This window comes from Populus euphratica, unplaced genomic scaffold (assembly GCF_000495115.2).
Source record: "Populus euphratica unplaced genomic scaffold, PopEup_1.0 scaffold144.1, whole genome shotgun sequence".
Taxonomy (NCBI): Eukaryota; Viridiplantae; Streptophyta; class Magnoliopsida; order Malpighiales; family Salicaceae; genus Populus; species Populus euphratica.
Window position 1 is genome coordinate 342,240 of NW_011500010.1, and position 23,728 is coordinate 365,967.

At 34.1% G+C, this 23,728-nt stretch overlaps 3 protein-coding genes across 7 annotated transcripts; 2 read left to right on the plus strand and 1 right to left on the minus strand.

Moving 5' to 3' along the window:
• The first annotated feature begins 443 nt into the window (after positions 1 to 443).
• Positions 444 to 14,412, plus strand: LOC105141395 (TLD-domain containing nucleolar protein). 4 transcript variants are annotated; one of them, XM_011048598.1, is made up of 9 exons: positions 445 to 615; positions 700 to 802; positions 935 to 1,039; positions 1,155 to 1,240; positions 1,700 to 1,941; positions 2,594 to 2,783; positions 3,943 to 4,126; positions 12,097 to 12,407; positions 13,696 to 14,412. In XM_011048598.1, exons 1-8 carry the CDS (start codon positions 563 to 565, stop codon positions 12,400 to 12,402), a joined length of 1,269 nt encoding a protein of 422 aa, XP_011046900.1. In that variant the 5' UTR covers positions 445 to 562; the 3' UTR covers positions 12,403 to 12,407; positions 13,696 to 14,412. The 4 variants fall into 4 exon arrangements, with proteins under 4 accessions (XP_011046901.1, XP_011046900.1, XP_011046899.1 ...); XM_011048597.1 differs by having other exon boundaries at positions 13,699 to 14,412; XM_011048596.1 differs by lacking the exon at positions 13,696 to 14,412 and having other exon boundaries at positions 12,097 to 12,697.
• Positions 14,413 to 15,036: 624 nt separating this feature from the next.
• Positions 15,037 to 16,266, minus strand: LOC105141397 (secoisolariciresinol dehydrogenase-like). The gene is made up of 2 exons (XM_011048600.1): positions 16,088 to 16,266; positions 15,037 to 15,942 (listed from the first exon to the last, which is right to left on the minus strand). Exons 1-2 carry the CDS (start codon positions 16,123 to 16,125, stop codon positions 15,141 to 15,143), a joined length of 840 nt encoding a protein of 279 aa, XP_011046902.1. The 5' UTR covers positions 16,126 to 16,266; the 3' UTR covers positions 15,037 to 15,140.
• A 5,023-nt stretch (positions 16,267 to 21,289) lies between these two features.
• LOC105141398 (secoisolariciresinol dehydrogenase-like) lies at positions 21,290 to 22,534 on the plus strand. 2 transcript variants are annotated; one of them, XM_011048602.1, is made up of 3 exons: positions 21,293 to 21,385; positions 21,421 to 21,494; positions 21,587 to 22,534. In XM_011048602.1, exons 2-3 carry the CDS (start codon positions 21,457 to 21,459, stop codon positions 22,380 to 22,382), a joined length of 834 nt encoding a protein of 277 aa, XP_011046904.1. In that variant the 5' UTR covers positions 21,293 to 21,385; positions 21,421 to 21,456; the 3' UTR covers positions 22,383 to 22,534. The 2 variants fall into 2 exon arrangements, with proteins under 2 accessions (XP_011046903.1, XP_011046904.1); XM_011048601.1 differs by having other exon boundaries at positions 21,290 to 21,494.
• The last annotated feature ends 1,194 nt before the right edge of the window (positions 22,535 to 23,728 follow it).

Consider the following 23,728-nt stretch of genomic DNA (forward strand, 5'->3'; position numbering starts at 1 on the left):
ATTGTAAATATTAAAAATAAATTTTAAAAGATTAAATAATATTATTTTAACATATTTTTAAATAAAAAATATTTTTAAAATATATTAATTATCAAAATAACAAATACTATCATCATTTTTTTTATTGTTTATAATTAAATAAATAAAAAGAAACTCAAACTTGAGTACAAAGAGCCATTTGAAACCTATTTAAAAATTTATTTTTTTTTAAAATTGAATTTTTTTATTTAAAATTAATATTTTTGAATAATTTTTAATGTTTTAGTATTAAAAATAATTTTTTTAAATAAAAAATATTAATTTAATATATTTTTAACTAAAAAATATTAAAAAAACAATAATCATATAATTTTCAAAAACCAAAAAAAATAAGTCACAAGTTGATTGATTGATTTTTTTTTTTTATTATTAAAGAATATGTGACTATAAATATTCAGCAAATACACAGTACAGAGACAAAAAAGAAAAAAAAAAAAGAAAGAAAGAAGGAACGATAATAATAAAGGACTACCTGTTTAACTGCAAATAATTTCCCAGAAACAAGGAGAAAAAGCTGCTAGCAATGGGCAATTCTCAGTCACCTCCTGCTGATCCTCGTTTCTCTTCTGCCACCAGGTTTCTCTCTTAAATAATCCCTCCCTCCTCTCTATTATACGTGTGAATGTATCGCTTCTGATTGATTAATACTAAATCGAACAGAGCTTTTACTCCAAAGGACCTTGAAGACCTCAATTCACTCTTTGTATCTCTGGCTGCCCAATCGAAGAGCAACAATGAATATATCTCCCTCTCTGTTTTTCAGGTCAGTTTTGTTTTTGTTTCATAAATTTCTCTTCCCTTTTGTGTTTTATTTCCCAATTTATCAGAACCCAGCTTTTTTTTTTATTTTTGTTTTAATTTCAATTAATGAAGCTGACAGAAATTACTGGATTAGGCTTATTTTGGATTAAAGAGTTCTCTCGGAGAGAGATTGTTTGATTTAGTGACCCAACAGAGAAAAGATAACAAACTCACCTTCCACGATCTTGTTATTGCTAAAGTAAGGCTTAAAGTTTGGAACTTTTAATCTGTGTATTCATATTTATGGTTATTTTGTGATCATGACTTGCTCGCAGCCGCTTATTTTTATTTGTGTTTTATTCTTGGTATTGCAGAGTGTTTATGAGAAAGGAACAAGAGATGATATTGAAGAGTTTATTTATCAATTACTTAATGTAACAGGTGATGGTGTTGTGGGGAGGTAACCTTTTTTTCTATTTACTAGTTCTAAATGTATGAATGTGCATGTACGTGCGCAGGATATGCAGCAGCAACAGATTGCAATATCCATTCTGTTGGCAATTTGACTGAGTCTCCTAATATTGTGGCCCTCCCTTTAGAATGAGTTTGTCTTGTATTTTACCATCTTATAGTTACAGTGTATATCTATAAATATAATACATTGACCTATGGCTCAGGGTGGCGAGCCAAAGCTTCATCTCACATTCCTCTTTTCATATTAAATCCTTACATGGTATATGCGTGGTTTTAGTATTCTTTGATTTTTCTCAATAGAATGATTTTATACATACAAATGATACATAGATCTTGTTTTGTCATTTGTAGTATATGATACATAGATCTTGTTTTGTCATTTGTAGCATTGCTCCCTTTGCTGTTCTTGTTTGTTGATGTATGTAACACTGGCAATCTGTTTCAGGTGTGATATTGAATCTGTCCTAGCTGCAATTTTGAGGAGTATTTTTTCCCTGGAAACTTCTAACCCTGGATTGAATTCACATCGGGAGATTATTAATGTATTTCTTAATGCTGCAAAATTTTCGAAGGTTGTTGAAGGAGCACCTGAGAAAAGTATGTCTTTTGAGGATTTCAGAAGTTGGTGTGCTCTTCTTCCATCAGTCAGGAAGTTCCTTGGAAGTTTGTTAATACCCCCCGATGCAGGTTTTCTATCTTTCTTCATTCACATAATACCTATAGTTTTTAGTTTTGATACTCATACATTTTAATTTCCTCTCTTAAGAACAATATAAAGCAGATTGATCTCGTTACTGGTCTTAAACATTTTTTTTTCCCTCCAAAAAGCATTACTTGGATGAAGTATATGTACTCAATTTTTTTATGGCTCATGAACATGGTGGCCTTTCACCATTGGGATATGTGGATTTCCCTGCATTCTTTTTTATTTAGATCCATGAAAAGAAAATACCGACTGATAATTTCAGTTCATTTAATGCAGATTTTTTTTTTTGAGATAAGGAAAAATACACCATGAATCACCAAACATATTTCCAATTTTCACGGGCTGTTTCTGTTGTAGTTGTGTAAATAATATATTTCCACAAATTGGATGCTAGACAGAATTGCTTGGAAGGATGAGTTGTATCATTTGTATAATTAGACAAAACATATGATTTTTTTTTTCTTTCTAGTTTCATGGTATTCAAATTCAATTATTGACTGGTATAATTTTCTTTCATCATCACCACTCAGTTGTCAGACCTTATCAAATATTTTTGGCTATCATAATTCAATTTAGTGGACTGAGATAAAGTGTGATTGTTCTTCTAGTTTTGATCATGAAGTTGCTATGTAGGAAGGTTAGGTTCTCAAGTTCCTCAGTTGGTGCACGGGGATAATATCAATCCTGACTTGATAGTAATGAGGGAGGAATATGCTTGGCATATAGGAGGAGCCCTTCCACACCATGAGCTGGAGGAGTGGAAACTTTTGTACCATAGTGCTATTAATGGCATGAGCTTCAATACGTTCTTGGGAAGTACATCGTGAGTAGCTTTCTCTCATTCAATAATAATTGATATGTAAATCATCAGATTTTTGGGTCATTTGATTTCCTTGATTTTTGTGAATTTCTTCATGCTTCAAAAAATGATTTTGGTGTTGGATTTAAAGGTGGCTTTCTCAAGATTCATTAATTTCAATTAAAACTCCTTGGAATAAACGTTCGATAATCCTTTGCAAAACTGTTTTGAATTGTATTCTGCTCAGAAGTGATGGGTTCATGCTGTTTGTTAAACTTTTTCTTTGCCTGGGCTTGAATAATTGGGAACTTCCTCACATGTCCATACAATCATCACAATCAATAGTGTTAATTAGGTTCTTTTGTATCATGAAGGTAATATTATATTGGAGATTGGATTAATGAAGTGACGTCAATGTATGTATATCCATTGGGTATGTGAAGACTTTAGATCTCAGTGTTCTCACATTTATGGAACAAGGCTACTAATTGTTGCTTTGATAAATTGTTTGAGATTTTCTACCCACTCTTTGCTCCTGAATTGGGCCGATTCTGATTTATAAGTACTTATTGGTTCACCTTCTGCTCCTAATTTTTAATTAATTTCAGAAGTCAACTTCTTATTATAAACAAGTCTAAATAATGATTTATGAGCATGGAATTTGTGGAATTCTCTGCAAGTATCTCTTAGGTTCCAATGTCTCATGGAGTATGTGTGCAGAAAGGTTCAGTTGGATGTGCTCAGGGATGATGAGTCTTGTTTAGTTTGTGAAAGACTTGTAAATAGCACAGCTATCTCTTGCTGGCATACAGCATACAATAGCCAGAGGAACTAAATTCCGCTTCTTCCTTGAAAGGGGGTGCTCCAACCAGATGCCATCTTCTTGTTATCAGTTTGACTTCTTTAGTTAGAATTGCTAGAAGCTGTTTGTGCCAAAATGGATATGCATAATGTGATCGATGCAGAAATTAGTAGACAACGATATTTTATGTCTTGCTAGGTTTCCATGGTGTCTTGATGTTTAGCTTCCTCTTTTTTTTCTCCTTCTTCAATTCCCCTTTTTCTTAACTGGAAAACAAAATAGTGTAAAAGATAGGTAGTCTAATTTTATTTCAGTTTCTCGGTTGCTTGAACTGATTTTATAAGTAGGAGTGGAATGGATAATTGTTCACTTGAACTGCAGAAATGGTGAAGGGCCGACAATATTGATTATTAAGGATAAAGATGGCTACATATATGGAGGCTATGCTTCTCAGCCTTGGGAGAGGCATGGCGATTTCTATGGAGATTTGAAGTCATTTTTGTTTCAGCTTTACCCGAAGGCATCAATTTTCAAGCCCACCGGAGCAAACAATAATGTACAATGGGTATGTTTCCATTTATTTTATCTGTTATGAAATAATGGTAATGGTGCATAATCATTTTAAGAATGTAGGATCACAGTCGTTGCCTATTTGTTTTGATTCTGCCGGTAATTTTCCTTTCTGCTTTGGCATAAGGCAGTTGGATGCAAAGGCTTAAGAGTGTCAATTTTCTTTTCTAAAATGTCAGGTAAATGGCATGTTTTGCCATTGTATGCCTGTTTTTTTTTTTTTTTTTTGTTTTTTCAATGGTTTTAGCTTACAATTGTTTTTATGAATTTTGTTTTTTAAGTATTATTCCGTTAAGGAATGTGCCCTTCTATCCAATAAGAAGTTGCAAGGTTTGAACGTGAAGTTTAAAATCAATGTTAGAAAGATTGAAATTGGTTTTCAGTTTGAATACCCCTCAATGGAGGTTTGCCTCTCTTTAAATAGTTAGAATTTCCTCTATTTACAACTTAATTATTAATTGCATGCATGATTTTCTCAATCAAATCATTCAAAATCCCTAACATTGCTCCACCACCCATATAAAACCCTAACATTGCTCTACTAACCACAAAGATACTGTAAATATAAATTATTGCTATATATAAAATATTGCCTAATCTGGTAACATCCCTCCTCAAATTGATGCTAGTCGATTAAGAAGCATCAATTTATCAATCATGAATTTATGGTGGTGACGAGAGAGAGCCTTGTTAAAGATGTCAATAATTTGATGTTCGGTGGAAATGTGAGGAAGAGCAATCTCTTGATGAACAAGTGCTTCACGAATGGAATGACAATCCACCTCAATATGCTTGGTGTGTTCATCGAAAACAGGATTGACAACAATTTGAATAGCACTGGTGTTATTAGCATAAAGAGGAGTTGGAGTAAGCTGTGGAACACCAAGTTCACCTAATAGCCCTTGAAGCCATGTAATTTTAGAACAGGTAGATGACATGGCTCTATATTCAGACTCGGTAGATGACTTGGAGACGTGCTTGCTTTTTACTCTTCCAAGAAATAAGAGAACTACTAGGAAACATGCACTAACCAGAAATAGAACGACGAGTATTTGGATAACCAGCCCAATCAGCATCACTATAAGCCTCCAATTGTAAAGAAGTCCCTAAAGAAAAGAACAAACCATGGCCAGATGCCACTTTAAGATATCGAAGGAGACAATGGGCAATGACTAAGTGGGTTTGGCAAGGGGCCTGCATAAACTGACTAACCTGCTATACAACAAACGAGATATTAGGTCAGGTAATGGTCACATAATTCGAGCTTCCTACCAGCTGCCGATACATGGAGGGATTAGGTAATAGATCACCACTCTCATGATGTATCTTCAAGTTGACCTCCATAAGTGTAAGAACCGAGTTAGCATCTGAAAGTCTAACTAAGGAAATAAGCTCTTGGGTATGCTTATGTTGATGCAAAAGTATGCCAGTTGGACAATGCTGGGCCTCAAGACCAATAAAATACTGCAACGGACTAAGATCTTTCATATGAAAGGAAGATTTGAGTTGCTGCTGAAGCTGCTCGATCAACTAGGAATCAGATCCTGTAATCACAATATCATCGACATATACAAGAAGTAGAACGATCCTAATGTCAGTCTTGTGAAAGAAGAGAGTAGTTATACTAGATCTGTATGAAGGTGAAATCCAAAAGAGTAGCACGAAATTTCTCAAACCATGCCTGTGGTGCTTGCTTCAAACCATATAGAGATCGCTTTAAGTGACAAACCTCAGTTGAAGAGGAAGAAAACAAACCAGGAGGAGGAGTCATGTAAATCTCTTCCTACAAATCACCATGTAGAAAAACATTCTTCACATCCATCTGACGAAGCGACCATCCTTTTCAGACAGTAATGACCATAAGAATATGGACAATAGTCATTTTGGCTATAGGAGCAAATGTTTCCTTATAATCTAGGCCATATTGTTGTCAGTTTTTGAGTGCCACCAGTCGAGCTTTATATTAGTCAATAGATACATTAGCACCCATCTCAATGATGTATACCTATTTGCATCCAATAGGTTTTACCCCAGAGGGACAAGAAATAATATCCCAAGTATGATTATCCTGAAGAGCTTGGAGTTCATCTTGTATAGCTTGTTGCCAATACTCTTGATTAGAGGCCTCGGAATAAGATTTAGGCACATAACTAGTATTAATATTGGCCTGAAGAGCAGAATGTGAGAAGCCATACCTATTTGGAGGTTGTGAAACCTGAGTGGACCGTTGAGGCTTTTGTAAAATAAGATCAGATGTTGGTTTAGAAGTAGAAAGAGGTAGTGGGTGACGTTGTTGATAGACAATTCCTAGCTTAAAACTATTAAGAGTAGTAGACATATCATCAAAAGAAGGAAGTAGGAAGCAACGCAAAAGAAGAACAAAATTGCCACAAGACGGAGAGAAATACTAATTTAGAAAAAAAAAAAACCACATTTCGTTAAATGTGAATCTTGTTATTATCCGCATTATAACATACAAATCCTTTATGAGATTTACTATAGCCTAGAAAAGCTCATTGAACAGCCTGAGTAGCAAGCTTGTGGTGTTTGATGGGAGTTAAGTGAACAAAGCAAATGCAACAAAAAACATGAAGAGAATTATAGTTAGGAGGGACTCCGAACAAATGAAAATATGGAGAATCAAGATTCAAGGTTTGAGAAGGCAAACGATTAATCAAATAGATTACTGTAGATAAAACTTCTACCCAAAATCGAGGAGGTACAAAAGATTCAAGCAGTAAGGTATGAACAACTTTTACAAGATGTTGATTTTTATACTTGGTGACTCCATTCTGTTTAGAAGTGTAAGGACATGAATGTTGAGAGATAATACCCTTTTGCTGTAGGAAGGATTGAAAGTCATGAGACATGTATTCTCCTCCAGAATCGGAATGGAAGATTTTAATTTTGATAGAAAATTGTGGCTCTACAAGATCAACAAAAGTTTGGAAAATAGAAAACACGTCAACTATAGAATGAAGGAAATAGATCCAAGTGAATCGACTATAGTCATCAATGAATGTTACAAAATATCTATACTGCGCATGAGAAAGAATATGATTTGCACCCCAAACATCTCTATGAATAATTTCAAAATAGGTAGAAGCCCGACTTTCTTGCATAGGAAATAATAATGATTTGCTTTTACCAAGTTTATAAAAAGCACAATCAAAAGCCAAATGGGAGGAAAACTCATGTATATTATTCAAATAACCACTTTTAACAAGATGTTTCAAAATAATAGAATTAAGATGTCTTAATTTCTTATGCCAAAGATGACTAGTATTGGTAATAGAAGAACAACCCAAATATATTGAATGAGGTATAAAAAAGATTGAAGAGGAAAAAGACGTCCCACTTTAGGCCTCGTTGCTACTACATGTCCCGATACTTGATCCTGCACATGACAACCATGATGGTCAAAATGAGGGGAATAATCATTTTCTACCAATTAGCCAACAAAGATTAAATTGGCAGATAAGACAGGAGACACAAAAAAATTGGTAAAGGCAGACCTTAGATTGCTAATGGCAGTAATAGGAGTAGTACGACCATCAGCTTTTTGAATATTCTGCTCACCATCATACTTACAAACATCCTATAGTTCTTCAAAATTGCTAATCATGTGATTGGAAGCCGCGGAATCAAATAACCAAGGAGAGGGGAGTAGTTGTGTCTTATCTTGAAGTCCAAGAGCAGAAAGAGCGGAAACTATCATTTGTTGGATATGCTTCGGTGTAAGAGTAGAAGAAGACCCCGGGACAGCCGGTTGATTTAGAGGCGTGGTAACAAGGTTGGACTGGTCAACATTATACAAGGCATGGGTAGATCAATTCTGAGTTGGTATGCGATAGTCCTTAATAATGTGACCTTCCTTTTTACAGTAATTGCATAACTTCTTCCTGCAATTCTTTGCTATATGCCCAAACTCCTTGCAACTGTAGCATTGTGGCGAGGATTTGAATCTACCTTTTCCTTGAGCTGCATAGGCCATATTGAATATCTCAGAATATCTCAGTACTGACAATGTTTTGGGCAATGTCATGTTGTGAGGCAAGATGTTGTTCCTCATGCAGAAGCTCTCCCAGGCACTCATCAAAGGTTGGAACAGGTTTGCGGTTAATCAACCTAGTGCATACACGCTCAAATTCTGGACAAAGCTTCATTAAGAATTGGTCTTGTTTGCTCTCGATATGGATCGCTTATACTGCCCCCAATGCTTCCTTTGGAACTTTAGATTGCACTAACCTAGAATAATCACTGCATAAATTTAGAAAACCCAAATAATAATTATCTGATTTCCTTGGCGATAATTTTCAATGTCCAACTCTAATTGGAACTTTCGAGCAGAGTTATCGTGATGATACATCTGCCGAAATAAATCCCAAATTTCCATAGCTGTATTGAAGGAACAAAGATTATTAACCATACGAGGTTTGATAGAACTCAACAACCATGAAACAACCTTGGCATCCTTGCTTTCCCAAGATCCTAGTTCTATGGGATCAACTGGAACTATAGAAGATCCATCCAAATGATTCCATAATTCTTTTCCTTTAACAAACATCTGAAATTAAAATTTTCAAGAAGAGTAATTCTTGCCATTCATGCGAATAATGGAAATTCTCTTTTTTAACATGACTAAAAAACCACAACAACCTTAAAAAAATAGACAAGATCAATGAAAACATTAATGGCACAAAACAAGATGCTGATATAATTTAGCCCAAGCCAAAGAACCTCCAAAAAAATGAACTGAATCAACCCACAAACCAAGATGAGAATTTCTCACAACTCTTGAAATTTAAGTTAGGAGCTCTAATACCATTTTAGAAAGATTGAAATTGGTTTTCAGTTTGAATGCCTCTCAATGGAGGTATGCCTCTCTTTAAATTGTTAGAATTTCCTCTATTTACAGCCTAATTATTAATTACATGCATGATTTTCTCTATCAAATCATTCGAAATCCCAAACATTGCTCCACCAACCATATAAATTCCTATCATTGCTCTTCCAACCACAAAGATCATGTAAATATAAATTATTGCTATAAATAAAATTAACAATTAAGAGGTCCAAACCCTAGAAAATAAATTCATGGTTGGGCTAACATGGCCAGCAGAAGCTCTGCTATTAACAACACCATCTCACCTCTGCAATTAGATCCAAACTCAAACACTAGTTTTCCTCCACCTGACAAGACCATCCCTATAAAAAACAGAACATTCTTTTTTATTTTTATTTTTATTTTTTATTCGATACATTTAGACCCATATGAAGAACTTCCCAAACAAGCCCAAGAGTCTAAGTAAAAACTGTTTAACTATGTACCAATATTATAAAACCTTGTCCCTAGTAATCCACACCTCTTTCTCATCACAATGGTCATGATTCATGGTTGTGGTTTTGTGAGCAGTGGTGATTTGGCTGGTAGCTAGCTCAATTGGGACTGGCATTGGGGATCCTAGGTTTAGTTCTAGTTTGGCTTTTGGTGTTTTATCAAGGAGAAAGAGATTTGTTTTGATTCGGGTTCTCTTGAGTGGAGGTAAAAAAATTGGGTTTGGTTTTTTTTTTTTTTAATTTCACATGTCAATTTTTCATGGCTTAGCAAATCAAAACTTGACACATAACATGTAAACTAATAGAATTGGAGGGGATGGCACATGTCTTTAACAGAAGCATACCTAAAAGGGTAGAATCCATAAAAACAAAAAATGGCCATTTACACACAAAAAGGTCTGAAGAAGTTTTAGTGCATCAACATCCCAAAAAACTGGTGGTTATACTGTAGTAAATTGAGAAGGAAATTGGGCAAACAAAGACCAAGTTTCTTGATTTTGCTGTTGGTTTTGTCATTTGTTTATACCTGTTGCCAACTGTCAGGTTGTTTCACCTCAAGGTGATTCAAGTGAAATTGAAGCGGTACAGTTGAGCCAAAAAATAATGCAATTGAAGTTGGAGTAGCTTGCCCAGCCAATAGCAAGTGACATCCAAAAGAAAGTCTTCTTAGTCTTCCCGACTCCTGTTGATTTCATGTCTTGTTGGCATTACCTCATTTGGAGTAAGAAAAGTAGGGGAGGTTTTGATGTGTCATGTGACTGCCGAAGTTGGCAGTGGCAATTTCAAATGTGGATTCACAAGAAGAAGCAACTAAGATAGATTAAGGAAAAAAAAAGAGCTAGGAACCATAGGAGAGGGACAAATGCAACTAGAATCTTATGGATTATAAAGATCTTTAGTGGCCAAAAGATGTTTCACACTTCAAGCTTCATTTATGTGCGCTATATTCCTTAATCAGTCATTTTTCTCAGCTAGAGATAAAAATAGAAATTTGTCTATCAATAGGTTCCAATTGATAGGTTTGATAACTCTCTTTTTTCTATCCTAATGGTAATTTTCTTGGAATTCAAAAGTGTAAATGTTTGCTCATTTTATGCTTCAGAACCAAATCATCAATTGATGCGCATAACAAAGTGAGCAAAACTTATGTCTTTTTATAGAAAAAAATTAGGATGCAGATAGGAACAAGATAGGAACAAGGGATAAAAGGGTTTGTTACATGTCACAATCCTTAAAAGACCAAAGTACTGTAAGTACAAATAGACTCTCAAAATGTTTAATTTTATTCATTCATGTCTCCACTTGTTAAAAGGCTATTATAATATTTTTATATAGAAAAAAACTATAAAATTTGAATAATACTGAATAGAAAAAAATAAACTATGAAGAATATTCCCTTCAAATAGGAAGAAAACTAGAAAAACATTATAATAAAGAATAGAAAAATAAAAATAGAAAAATATCTATTTTCCTAAAAAAAAACCCATCAGTCGTCAGGGTTGAAAGGAATTTGTCCTCAAATTCAGTCTTTAGTTGGAATTGTCTTCCATTAAAAAGATCTGTTTATTCATGAGTTATCTTATCGTGGATCCCTAATATTTTTGTGTGAGCTACATTATCATGGATTCCTAATACAACGTCTTTGCGTGGGCCGCTCCATCATGGGTTCCACTAGGATTTTGAATGACAACAATTAATGTAGACAAAAACAACAAAGTAATTCCTAGATGTCTTTTTCCCTAGAGGAATCTCCTCACCCCCTCACACAAGCACGTCTTGTTCTATAACCTTTTCTAGCTATGATGATTTTATAGCACACAACAAATCAAAATAACCACCACGGATTATTGAGATCTTTTCTAACCATAGTTGTTCTGTAGCATATTACAACAAAACAAAATAACCATTAAGAATCTTTGAGCTCTGATAACAATTGATGTAAACTCAAAGTCGAGTTTTTTCCATCTAGGGGAGAATGATGTGGACACCAAAGAAAGCAAAACTTTTGTATTTTTGAAGACAATGGTATTTCTGTAATTCATGGAAAATCTGGAAATTTGTGTAAGTCTAGGTTTTATATTCTAAGGAGTAATTAGTTTATTATGTTTTTTCCTAATCTAGATAGAGTTAGTATTTCTTGTATAGTAATCTAAGTCCTTATTGGATTTTGACAACTAGAAATCTATAAACAAGTAAGTAGTCTTTATGATTGTATGTCTCAATCTCCCTTGGGTGCTACACTTAGGTTTTTCTATCCTCTAGGTGTGAATCCTAGAAACCCTTTTAGTGACTCTAATAGTTTGTACAATTCCCAGCAGAAATACAGCCCTAAACAACCTCCAAAGTTATATCTAGAACAGCATTCAAAGCTTTCCTGCATCATCAACATACATGTTTAGACTCTTAACTTGATCGTTGCAGAAGTTGGAAGTTGTGGCCTTCAGAGTCAAAGTAATTTTTATCTGTGAGATGTGAGGATTCTCATGTTAGCTTATTTTGGCATTCATTGATCTCTTCTTCAAAAATTACTTATTTTTTGTTACCATTACCTTTATGTTTTCCACTTTGGATAAAAATTGTGTATATATATAAAAAGTGACATTGCTTGTACCTGTGGATTGACAGTGTGCTGCGAATTTTAGCTCAGAGTCCATCCCAAATGGCATTGGTTTTGGAGGACGTGTTAATCACTTTGGCTTGTTCCTCTCAGCAAGCTTTGATGTGGGTCAGACCTTCACTTGCACCACTTTTGGTAGTCCTTGCCTCTCCAAGACCAATCGCATATTCCCAGAAGTGATAGAATGCTGGGGGGTTGTTCAAAATGGAGCACAAGAAGAAAAACTTGATGCCGCCAAAGCTACAGTTTTAGAGAGATTTAAGGAGGACCGACACATGCTCAACATGGTGGGGCTTGCAAATTCAAGCGAGTAAATCTGGTGAGATTTCTAGCGTTGTGGTATGCATTGCATATCAGTCATCTATGATCTGATAACTTGTCCTGGACTCAAATGCCCAAACATGGATGCTGATTTAACATATACTGTACATTTCAATGTGAGTTTTACTTTGTTATTTTGTGCAACATATGACATGGTAGATTCATAGGCTTATGTTATTTTGTGCCACAAACTGATATGGCTTGCCAACTTGGTGGATCACGTCAGATTGGATAAGTAAAACTCAATTTTTTTCAATGAGATGAAATGCTGAGAACTTGTGATTTAAAGATTTGTTGTCCTACATTATTTTGTTATGGTAGAAAACAATGACAATATTATTAGGACCGATTTGGAACCAGTTCTCTACTATAATTGATTTTAATTATAGCGTTCAATTTGAATTTAATTAATCAGTAAGTTGAATTCACAAGTTGAGAAGATATAGAATCAATTCATTGTGTTTCTTGTATTACCCTCATCATCTTTTCTTTGAAAGTTTCTGAAAAAAAGAGATGAGTGGATTGATATTATGGAGAAGGTAGTTTTAACATTAATCTATCCTCTTCAGTGTAGTAAATAAATGATTGACCTCTGATTTACTTTTGTGTCATTTTTAGAGATTGAATTTTATTTGGAATTCAATTTTTGACACTCGAAATGGTTCTTCATTAAAACTTATGGATTGAATTCAATTAAGAGGATTCCAAATATACTGTTAATGATTTAATTAAGAGGATTCCAAATATATTGTTAATGACTAAGAATTGATACAAGAAAATGAGAGGGGATGATTGGGGGTTGTATCAATGTAAATTATGGATATGATAGATGATGGGGATAGAAGTGTGTAGGATGGATATACGAGGGATAAATGATTTTCAGCCCTTTAGAGATGCAGAAAATCACTGTTCTAGAGAGGAAGAACAAGGAATAAATAAAAAATCCAAGGATACAGATAAATCACTACCTTAGAAATTGGAGTTTAGGATAGCTCACCACTTAACGAAATCCATCATAGTGATACAGAAACTAGAAACAAACTTTAACAAGCTCACTTTGATCCATCAACAAATTCTCTATTCTCACTACAAAGATGAAACACTCTTAACTATACTTGGAACAATTCCTCCAGGCTAGGAAAAAAACCCTACTCTTACGTCTACACATGAAATTCAAACTAGCTAGCTTCTAGTAGGTGATAAAATCTTCAAGGTGGTAGATTTTTCAATAAAAAATCTTTCTCCATCTGCACCGTTTTATCAAGTCTAAGTTGTGGATATTGTAGCAGGCGAAATCTCTGCTATTTCATTGTCAATGGAGGCCCTTTCACATGCAAGTGACCGCAAATGACAATGTCAAAAGCTTGATGTGAGGCTTGTTGGCAAAGGAGGAAGAATGATGCAATTAAAATTAATGCTATGGAGGGATTTCGGATTCCTGACAGCTGCACAGTAGGGAGTACAATTGTCACAACTCCCTCAAGGAAACTCCAATTCATGCACCGTTTGAAGCGTTGGAAACTAGATACATTTATCTTTCAATTGATATATAGACTTGTTAGTGGTTTGCTGGGAATCAATACAGAAAAGCTTTTGAACTTGTCAATAGTTAGGATACTCCTCTGTTTTGGGACATGTTTTTGTTGTTTAAGAACCTTTTGATCCCTTAACCCATCCTTTAGCATTTTCCAACCAAATTGAATTTGTATCTTTGGGATCATCAGGACAGCCCCTGCATCGAGAATTATGCAGAACTCTACTGAAATGAAACCAGGAAAAAAAATGTTATTTCAACCTTTGCCACAACTGACGCAGGGGCTGCCCCGATAATTCCAAAGATCCAAGTGCAATCTGCTTGTTAAATTGCTACTGGAAGGTTAAGAATTCAAAGGGCTTATAAACAAGAAAAACATGTCCCATAACAGAGAGATTGGTTGAATTGATAAAAATTAAGTTAAGCTTGTTAGCTTATTTTTAGTGATGCATCTTTTTGGTGGATTCCATTGAGTGGCTCGCTGTCTAAAACTCTATATTTTCTGAGTTTAAATCCTTGCTCGTTCGTTCTTCTTAGAATGGTGATCAACATAATCCATGCTTCACTTATCCATCTATCCGCATACTGCATCCCCCCATTTTGGGTATCAAAACACAAATATTTGCAAAATAAATAAATAAAGTGAAGGACTTTAATCAACCAGGGAGAGACAGAGAATAGGAGTCAATTGCCTACTAACTTTCAATTGAGCTAGAGAAAGCACATGTTGATCCCAGAATGCTCAACACCTCATTATTGCATAAGCCATTATCAAATCAATAAATCATAGATGGCTCTTAGATTCAGTTAAATATTTCCTTTCGGTGCTTCGAATGTTAGGTTTAGGGTTGACAAGGAGCATAAAACTAATTTTAAACCGATCGAAGTAGTTAAGAATTTTTCCTCATGATCTGTTAGCAAACTAGCGAATTGTAATTTCTTTTGAGAATTATCATTTACTTGAACCAGCGGTGACACTATTCTCCATTGGAAACCGGACAATCACAGTACTGTTTTCAACTGATGTAGTCAGCCATGTTAGCTTGCACATAATCGTTTGTATGAAGCTTCTTTTTATTTTTAAGGATACCGATTGGAACCACATTTATAACCAGAACAGAATAGTCAATTCACTGGCAGTAATATCAAAAGCAGTCATAGCAATGTTAAGGTTGTTGACATTAAGAACCTCGCCTATTAAAAGTTAGGAAAGTAGGCTTTCAATGCCATTGAAAATGAGGGGTTGGTAAGGTTATAACCTCCGTCAATGACCAAGTTAACCCCACTAACATACTTGGACTCTTCACTAGCTAGATATAAGGCTGCCTGTGAAACATCTTCTGGTTCCAATACCACATCTTTTAAGGTTGCTGCTGACGCGACCAATTCCTCAGCAGCCTCCTTTGTCATGCTCAAACCATCAGTAAGCAAAGGGGTTGCAACTGCATAGGGTGAAATGCTATTTACTCTAATCCCATATTGTCCCAACTCCACACTCAAGTTCTTGGCCAAGCCTACAATAGCATTCTTAGATGCGGTGTATGCATGTGCCAATTCACCATACAATACTGAAGCCACACTTGAAGTGAAGAGGATACACCCTTTCTTTGCAGGGATCATTACCCTGGCAGCGTGTTTGGCACCCAAGAATCCACCATAGACATTGACATCAAGGACCCTCTTAAAGTTTTCGTTATCGCAAGTTAGAATACCTGATTTTCTGTCACCTGGAATTCCAGCATTGTTGAACATGATGTCGAGCTTTCCATACTTGGAAACAGCTGTATCCACTGCGTTTTGAACATCAGAATCACAGGTTACATTGCAATGGACATAAGAGATGGTTTCTTGGGGCCCAAATTCTTGGCAGAAGGAGTGCCCAAGATCATCTTGGATGTCAGCAATCAGGACTTTAGCTCCATGTTGGACAAAAAGTCTTGCCGTGCAAGCTCCTATACCACTTGCACCACCTGTTATCAATGCCACCTTGCCTTCAAGCCTGCAATTGATCGTGCTTCTTGTTTTAGAAAATCGATTTGTAATGTGAAACAGCCAGGTATATTTTCTTTCTATGATTATGATCAGAGAAGTGAGACCACTTAAACATAAAAATTAATGGACATGAAGTGTAAGGAGTCATTTACCTCTTGGTGACTGGAGTCGCTGAAGTGATGGAACTCATTTTCCCCCAAACTGGACGAGTACTCACGGGAATCTTTGTTGTGTAAGAGAAAGCAACCTTGTCCTCTCAAAACCAGAGGAAATGTTTTGAACCCATTACGACACAAAGTGTATACCAAGGGCTGGAGACAACAGAGAGTTGGAATTTGGAATTTATGCCTTTCCCTTTTCATTACTAGGACTGATAAAGAGATTTGGAATTTATGCCTATCCTAATGGCACTATCCTAATAAAAAAACATAATACAACCCAATAAATTTTTAAAAAATAGCATAGATTTATGATTCTATTGTTCTCAAAAGTGAGATCCATTTTTTTTATTTAAATATACAGGTTGTGCTATTTTAAATAACACAACTTGTATAATTTTTTTAGTTTACATTTTTCATAATAGCACAACCTAATTTGAATTATAAGATATACGAGGGCAAGATGAACATTCACCTAATTTGAAATTCTATGTTGGTCTATGAGGAAAAGCATAATTTTTTCAAACAATAGAGACAAAATGTAATTCATACCAAACTATGGAAAGTTAAATGTAATTGAAAATTATATTGCGTTAGTATTTCATTTAAAAAAATAAATAAGAAAAGTAAGTGGGTTACCAAATGCCCATGACTCAAGCCCACTGGGTTGTTTTGATGAAAGACTAAAGCAATGTTATTTATTTATACATATAGAAAAGAATTTTATGAAAGTTGCAGGACACAACACAACATCCACATATACTAAATACTGAATGTACTGTTCTCAACAAAACAACCTCCAGGCTGCATCTCTCCCTTTACGGGAGAGGTCGTGAGTCAGACCACAAAGATGTTGTAATTCGTAGCTTTCTGGGGTGTGAGGTATTATTTCTTTAATTCAGTCGGAAACAAAAGGCCAATAAGTTGTTTCTTAATTTGAAGGCTCTGTGTGGTTCGGAACTCAATGAATACTTCTGGCATGAATCAAGGTAAGGAGTAATGAATCAGCTGCGCATCCAAAAGGAAAAATATGAAATAACAATCTAAAGCTAAGCTTGCAAGGCAAAGGGCTGCAAACTGTAACTGTGGTGTTATCAAGCATTTATGATACCAAGAAAAAAAAGAAAGCTCAGAGGCTATTTATATGAAGTATCCACTCAAGCATGAACGGTACTACAACAGCTTGTCAAATCCAAATTCCCTTTGTAATCAGGGCCAACGTCAAGAAGATTCTTTGTTATGAGAAAGGAAGTCACGAAGCACCTAGTCCCTTGAAAATTAAAATGGACTCAAGGAAATATTGAGATTAAATTAGTCTCCATAGAGAAACAAGCGTGAACATTTCCAGGAGCCTTGAAATCATTAGAAATAGTTTGGAGTTTCTAAAACACAATCACGATTTTCATCACTAATAGAACTGTTTAATTTCTCTTCTTTATCTTCGTTAAACAAACTGTCAACATCGCCATTAAATTGTGTTCTTCTAAAAAAATAATCTCAGTTTCAAAAACAAACTCGCACTCTCACGTGGAGGCTTGGAACTCTGAATGGGTACAGGCTGTATAAGTCAATTGAAAACAACCAATTGCTCTGTCATGATAAAAATCTCAGTGCAGTGCCTTTTTTTTTTTTTGTCAACAGTGTCAGGTGACGCGAAAGACAGAACACAAGAAGACAATAGGTAAATAAATGCATAATTAATGTTGAAAAAGATTTTCATATAAAAACTTTAATTCGTAGTTTATTTTAAACATCTATCTCTCAAAAAGATTGAAAACTCTTTAAATAGGATAGAAATCAATCTTTACAAGGTAGGATAATTAAAATCTTAAATAAAAAGGAAAACACAATATAAAATTCACAATTAAATTGAAATATTCCAACAAAAAAGTAAATTAACAAATTAATTCAGATAATATCTTTCAGATTTAATTCGAAAATCTTCTAAAACTTTGTCCGTGCTGAGTCAATAAGAATTATACAATTCTCTAATAAGATATGATCAAATAAGAATTAAGTTGTTTTGAATTATACATTTCTCTAATAAATTATGATTAAATAAGAATTAAGTTGTTTGAAGAAAGACTAAAGCAATGTTATTTATTTATTTATATATAAAAAAGAAACTTTATGAATGTTGTAGGAATAAGACAACATCCATATAAAGTATGCTGTAATTTCTGCTTTTAAAATTCATTGTATAAATATAATATTTAGTAATGGCTAAAAATTTAATTTAGTCATGTGAACCCTAGCAATTCCTGCATTAAAAATACAGGTTACTAAAAGCAGTACAATGCTGCTTTCAGTATGGAGCTTTGGACCATATATTTAAAAGTGAATAGTGGTGCATGATTTCAGTTGGATTTGCAGGTCCGACCTAGTATAAAAATTAAATTTTATTTTTTTTAATTATATTTTATTGATGGTGTAGTATTTGTAGAATTTGATTATAATCTTAATTTTATTTTTAATTATATTTTATCCGATGTTGTTGCGCGCTAAAAACCATAAATATTAATATATATATATATATATATTAATTATTTTATAACCTTAATTTGAAAAACAATATTTTAACCAAATACATTAAACTACTTTTTATTCAACCTCAAATTCAACTACAGTTTTAACTAAACATATATAAATACTAAACAACTTCAACTAAAAGTATTTTTTATAAAATAATTTTTTTCAAATCACAATCATAAAAGATATAAGATACTAAACTCCCTCTTCATGTCAATTTTTCATATATTCAACCAGTAAAAAAATATTATAACATGTTTGCCCTTGTGTTCTTAATTTTTTTTCTTTAAACTTTTTCATTGAAAAATCCTTTTGAGGTTTTTATTTAACTAATTTTGTTAAATCCTATGACACTTGTCAAAAATTTGTACATTGACTAATAAAATCATTACTAGAAAAAAAACAATATGTATAAGAATAAAAATTAAGAAATAATTAAATTCAACAATTCAAATCAATAAAAAAATATCATCCAATTATTAAAAATAATAAAGTAAGAATTTAGTTACAAATATTAAAAATATTATATTTAAAAAGATATAAAAATGAGAAGTTGAAAAGATATGATATAATAATAAAAAACAAAGAAGAAAAAAGATTACTAAACTAACAAACCCATATTATTTATATAAAAATCATATTAGTCTTTAATTCTTGTAAAACTAAATTATCCCAAAAACATAACTAACCATAAAAAAATTTCAAGAAAAAAAACAAGGAAAAATGCCCAAAAAAAGGTTAGCCAAGCATGAGAGCCCGGGTTACCATGATACATAACTATTTTTTTGAGCATTCATTTCTCTTATTCAAGCGTTCAGAGTTGAATTCTTGCATAAAATGCAAGCTATATATAGTTTGGTAAACATAAGGCAGTTTACAAACGTGCATAGGGAAAATAAATATAATTACTAAAATATAAAAAGAAAAATAAGATTAGTATATCAAATATCAAAGAACTATTTTAATTTAATAGTTTAAACTATTAAGTGAGGTTTCAAGATATAATTTATATTATTCTCTAACACATCATCTCAAGTGAAAGTCTTTTAAACTTGAAATTTACATAGATCTACGTTACCTTATACTTAATTTTTATCAAATAAATAAGGATAATAATATTCAAACTCGTAACTTTTTAGTTATTAAGACTCTAATACCATATCAAAGAACTATTTTAATTTAATAATTTAAACTGTTAAGTGAAATTCTAAATTTATATTATTTTTTAATATCAAATACTTTCTTTCAACAATCAAATCTAGCCCTGCACCAACATAAAACCAATTATATTCATGTCCACAAACTGAACTAGAATATAAGAAGTTAAAAATAGTTACAAGTTAATTTCACTAATTCTTATCTAAAATTGATCAAATGTCAAGTACTCTTAGTAGAAATCGTTCACAAAGTTAATAATCTTCATTAAACATGCCTATTCAAGATTTCAATTCATTAAATATGTCTATTCAAGATTTCGAGTACAAAAATATGCTTAAACAATGCTATTGACATAGAGAAATCCACACAAAAAGATAAGAAAAAGTTTTGAAAGAAAGAAAGAAAAAAACCCAAATGGCAAGCTGAATTTTAGGATTAATTGTGTTCAATTTAAGAGCTCTGCAGATATTAAGAAACTTAGTAAATCCAAAGTGATTGGTCCTACTAGACAAGTTTTGAATTACTTACTAGGTTTGTTGGAGGCATGATACTTATAGAAAAAATGAATTGCCTACTTGAATTTTAAGAGGTTAAGGGTTCCAATTGAATTGAGTAAGAAGAAATAAGGGGTTCGCAGAGCGCTATGTGATGAAAGATAGAAAGATTCTTCTAGCTCAGGTGGAGGAGGACATAGAAGGAAGAGGGGAATGAGGTCTCCAATGGGGGAAAAGGAATTGGAATAGGAAAAAGATTGACCTCACGGAATCGGACAAGAGAAGAAGCTGCTGGTTCCGGGGAAGAGACCTGAATCGTCGGGGGGGGGGGGGGGGGGGGGGGGGAAAAATTGTGTTTTTTTTTTGTGACAAAATTGATTTTTTTTTTTTTTAATTCTGTCACTGTTTCTATTGGGAATTGCATTTTCCCAATATTTTTGTAGTGATTTTCATTGTTGAATAAAGCTCAAAAGTAGCCTAACTTATGATTTTTTTCTTTCCTCGCTATTTTCGGACAACTTCCTCTCTCATTTCAATGCAAGGGAGTGAAAAATGAACAAAGTGCACTTTTGGATAAAAAAATAAAACCATCAAGAATATTTTTTTCATGTTTTATATTTAAGTTTGGTATCTTTTAATTTGATATTTTGTCAATAATTTCAAGCCTAATTATATCAAATTAGGTTATAGAAAAATTAAATTCAATTAAAAAATTAAAAAAAAATACTTTATTATTTATATAAACAGTGAAGCACCTTAACAAGGAAACACATAGAAAAAACCCATGTTCTTTTAGCTTATAGTATATATAATTTACATTTAAGTGCAATATATTTTAATATAATTTTTTTCCCTATAATTTAAGCATAATTCTATTAAATTAGGTTATAGAAGGATTGATTGCAATAAAAAAAAAGTTTGAAAATGAAAAAAAGAAAAGAAAGATGAAGCACTGGAAATAGTGAAGTACCTGTAGCAAACTCTAGTAGTTTCAGTGTTCAGTATAATATAATGATCCCATTTGAGCTCGAGATCCCTAAAACTAGGCTGATAAAACACCACCCACCTTGATCCACAAAAAGTTGTGGACCAGGTTTAAAGCTTTGCCTAGACAAGCTGCATGACTTCAATATAAAATCGTACAAGCTTTTATCCTTTTTGTGCACGAACCAAAGGTGAAGGATGAAAGGCTCTTCCTTGCTTGCTCCTGTTTCCAAGAGGTAAGAACGACTCTCCAATAAAGCCATATTGTAGTTACCGTGCAACGGACTTGATGGAAAACAATATCAACAACTCCTTTGATTACATGCAGGTTAGAAGGAAAGGTAGCCCTGATTACAGGCGGAGCTAGTGGGATTGGTGAATCTAGTGCTAGGCTATTTGTTCGGCATGGCGCCAAGGTTGTAATTGCAGACATCCAAGATGACCCTGGCCATTCTGTATGTGAAGAAATTTGCTCCAACGAATCCCTTTCCTATGTCCGTTGCGACGTTACAAGAGAATCTGATGTTGAAAAGGCAGTTAATACAGCTGTTTCAAAGTACGGGAAGCTTGACATATTTTTCAGCAATGCAGGAATTTTTGGAAAAGGGGATCCGCAAGCATCAGCTATTGATTATGATAATTTTAAGAGGGTCTTCGATACAAATGTATATGGAGCATTCCTTGGAGCTAAGCATGCTTCAAGAGTAATGATTCCTGAGAAGAAAGGCAGCATTATCTACTCTTCAAGTTTGGTTTCAGTAATTGTTGGCAATGTTCCACATGCCTACACAGCATCGAAGCACGCCATCGTAGGACTGACAAAGAACTTGTGTGCCGAGTTAGGGCAGTTTGGGATTAGAGTCAACTGCATCTCTCCTGCCGCCGTACCCACCCCTTTAATGAGGAATGCATTTGGAGGAATTAGTAGGAATGCGGCATTGGAAATAGCTTCTGCAGCAGCACACTTAAAGGGGGTCATGCTTGAGGAGGAGGATGTAGCACAGGCAGCATTGTACTTGGCGAGCGATGACTCCAAATATGTGAGTGGGTTGAACCTTGTGGTTGACGGGGGTATCAGCGCGACCAATACAAATCTTGCAGATAGCTTGAAGGACATCGTTTAGTTAGGCTATTTACGACCCAAACCAAACCCAAATTTACATTTTGCATAAGAATAATATCATCTGCCAGTAGACCATTATTGTTCCAGGTTGCATCTCTCCCTTTACAGGAGAGGTCGTGAGTCAGACCACAAAGATGTTGTAATTCGTAGCTTTCCGGGGTGTGAGGTATTATTTCTTTAATTCAGTAGGAAACAGAAGGCCAATAAGTTGTTTCTTAATTTGAAGGCTCTCTGTGATTCGGAACTCAATGAATACTTCTGGCATGAATCAAGGTAAGGAGTAATGAATCAGCTGCGCATCCAAAAGGAAAAATATGAAATAACAATCTAAAGCTAAGCTTGCAAGGCAAAGGGCTGCAAACTGTAACTGTGGTGTTATCAAGCATTTATGATACCAAGAAAAAAAAGAAAGCTCAGAGGCTATTTATATGAAGTATCCACTCAAGCATGAACGGTACAACAGCTTGTCAAATCCAAATTCCATTTGTAACCAGGGCCAACGTCAAGAAGATTCTTTGTTATGAGAAAGGAAGTCACGAAGCACCTAGTCCCTTGAAAATTAAAATGGACTCAAGGAAATATTGAGATTAAATTAGTCTCCATAGAGAAACAAGCGTGAACATTTCCAGGAGCCTTGAAATCATTAGAAATAGTTTGGAGTTTCTAAAACACAATCACGATTTTCATCACTAATAGAACTGTTTAATTTCTCTTCTTTATCTTCGTTAAACAAACTGTCAACATCGCCATTAAATCGTGTTCTTCTAAAAAAAAAAAAACTCAGAAAAGAACTTTTAATCTTCACTCAGTAACCAAAACTAACCGTAGCGAAGCGACCGACACAAAAAAATCTATCTATTGAACAAAATCACATAGCACCAAGAATATCCAAAAGTAAAGATATTAAAACAACAGCCAAATTCTCCAGAGGAGATGTCAAGAAGTTGTCGATCCAGCTCAGAGGAGGGGAAAGTTCAATTGAGGCTCGCAACTTTGACAAAATGGCATATTAGACAAATGTCTGCGTAACCAACTCGTGGAGGTGCAATAAATTCCATGTCAAGCCAAATTTCATGTGATAAATAATCACTTCATTGAAAAAATAGCAAGTGAACTCAAAATGCCCAAAACCATGCCGAAAAAAAAAAAATATTCCTCACCTTGCGCGACAAATTAAGCTGGCACTCTCACGTGGAGGCTTGGAACTCTGAATGGGTACGGGCTGTATTAGTTAATTGAAAACAATCACCTGCTCTGTCATGATAAAAATCTCAGTGTAGTGCCATTTTTTTTTTTGTCAGCAGTGTCAGGTGATGCGAAAGACAGAACACAAGAAGACAATATTAA

Coding starts and splice junctions, on each gene's coding strand:
- LOC105141395 (XM_011048598.1), top strand. CDS start 563: ATGGGCAATTCTCAGTCACCTCCTGCTGATCCTCGTTTCTCTTCTGCC. Junction 803..934: donor TCTCCCTCTCTGTTTTTCAG/GTCAGTTTTGTT, acceptor TTACTGGATTAG/GCTTATTTTGGATTAAAGAG. Junction 1,241..1,699: donor GGTGATGGTGTTGTGGGGAG/GTAACCTTTTTT, acceptor AATCTGTTTCAG/GTGTGATATTGAATCTGTCC.
- LOC105141397 (XM_011048600.1), bottom strand. CDS start 16,125: ATGAGTTCCATCACTTCAGCGACTCCAGTCACCAAGAG. Junction 15,943..16,087: donor GCGACTCCAGTCACCAAGAG/GTAAATGACTCC, acceptor GATCAATTGCAG/GCTTGAAGGCAAGGTGGCAT.
- LOC105141398 (XM_011048601.1), top strand. CDS start 21,457: ATGAAAGGCTCTTCCTTGCTTGCTCCTGTTTCCAAGAG. Junction 21,495..21,586: donor CTTGCTCCTGTTTCCAAGAG/GTAAGAACGACT, acceptor GATTACATGCAG/GTTAGAAGGAAAGGTAGCCC.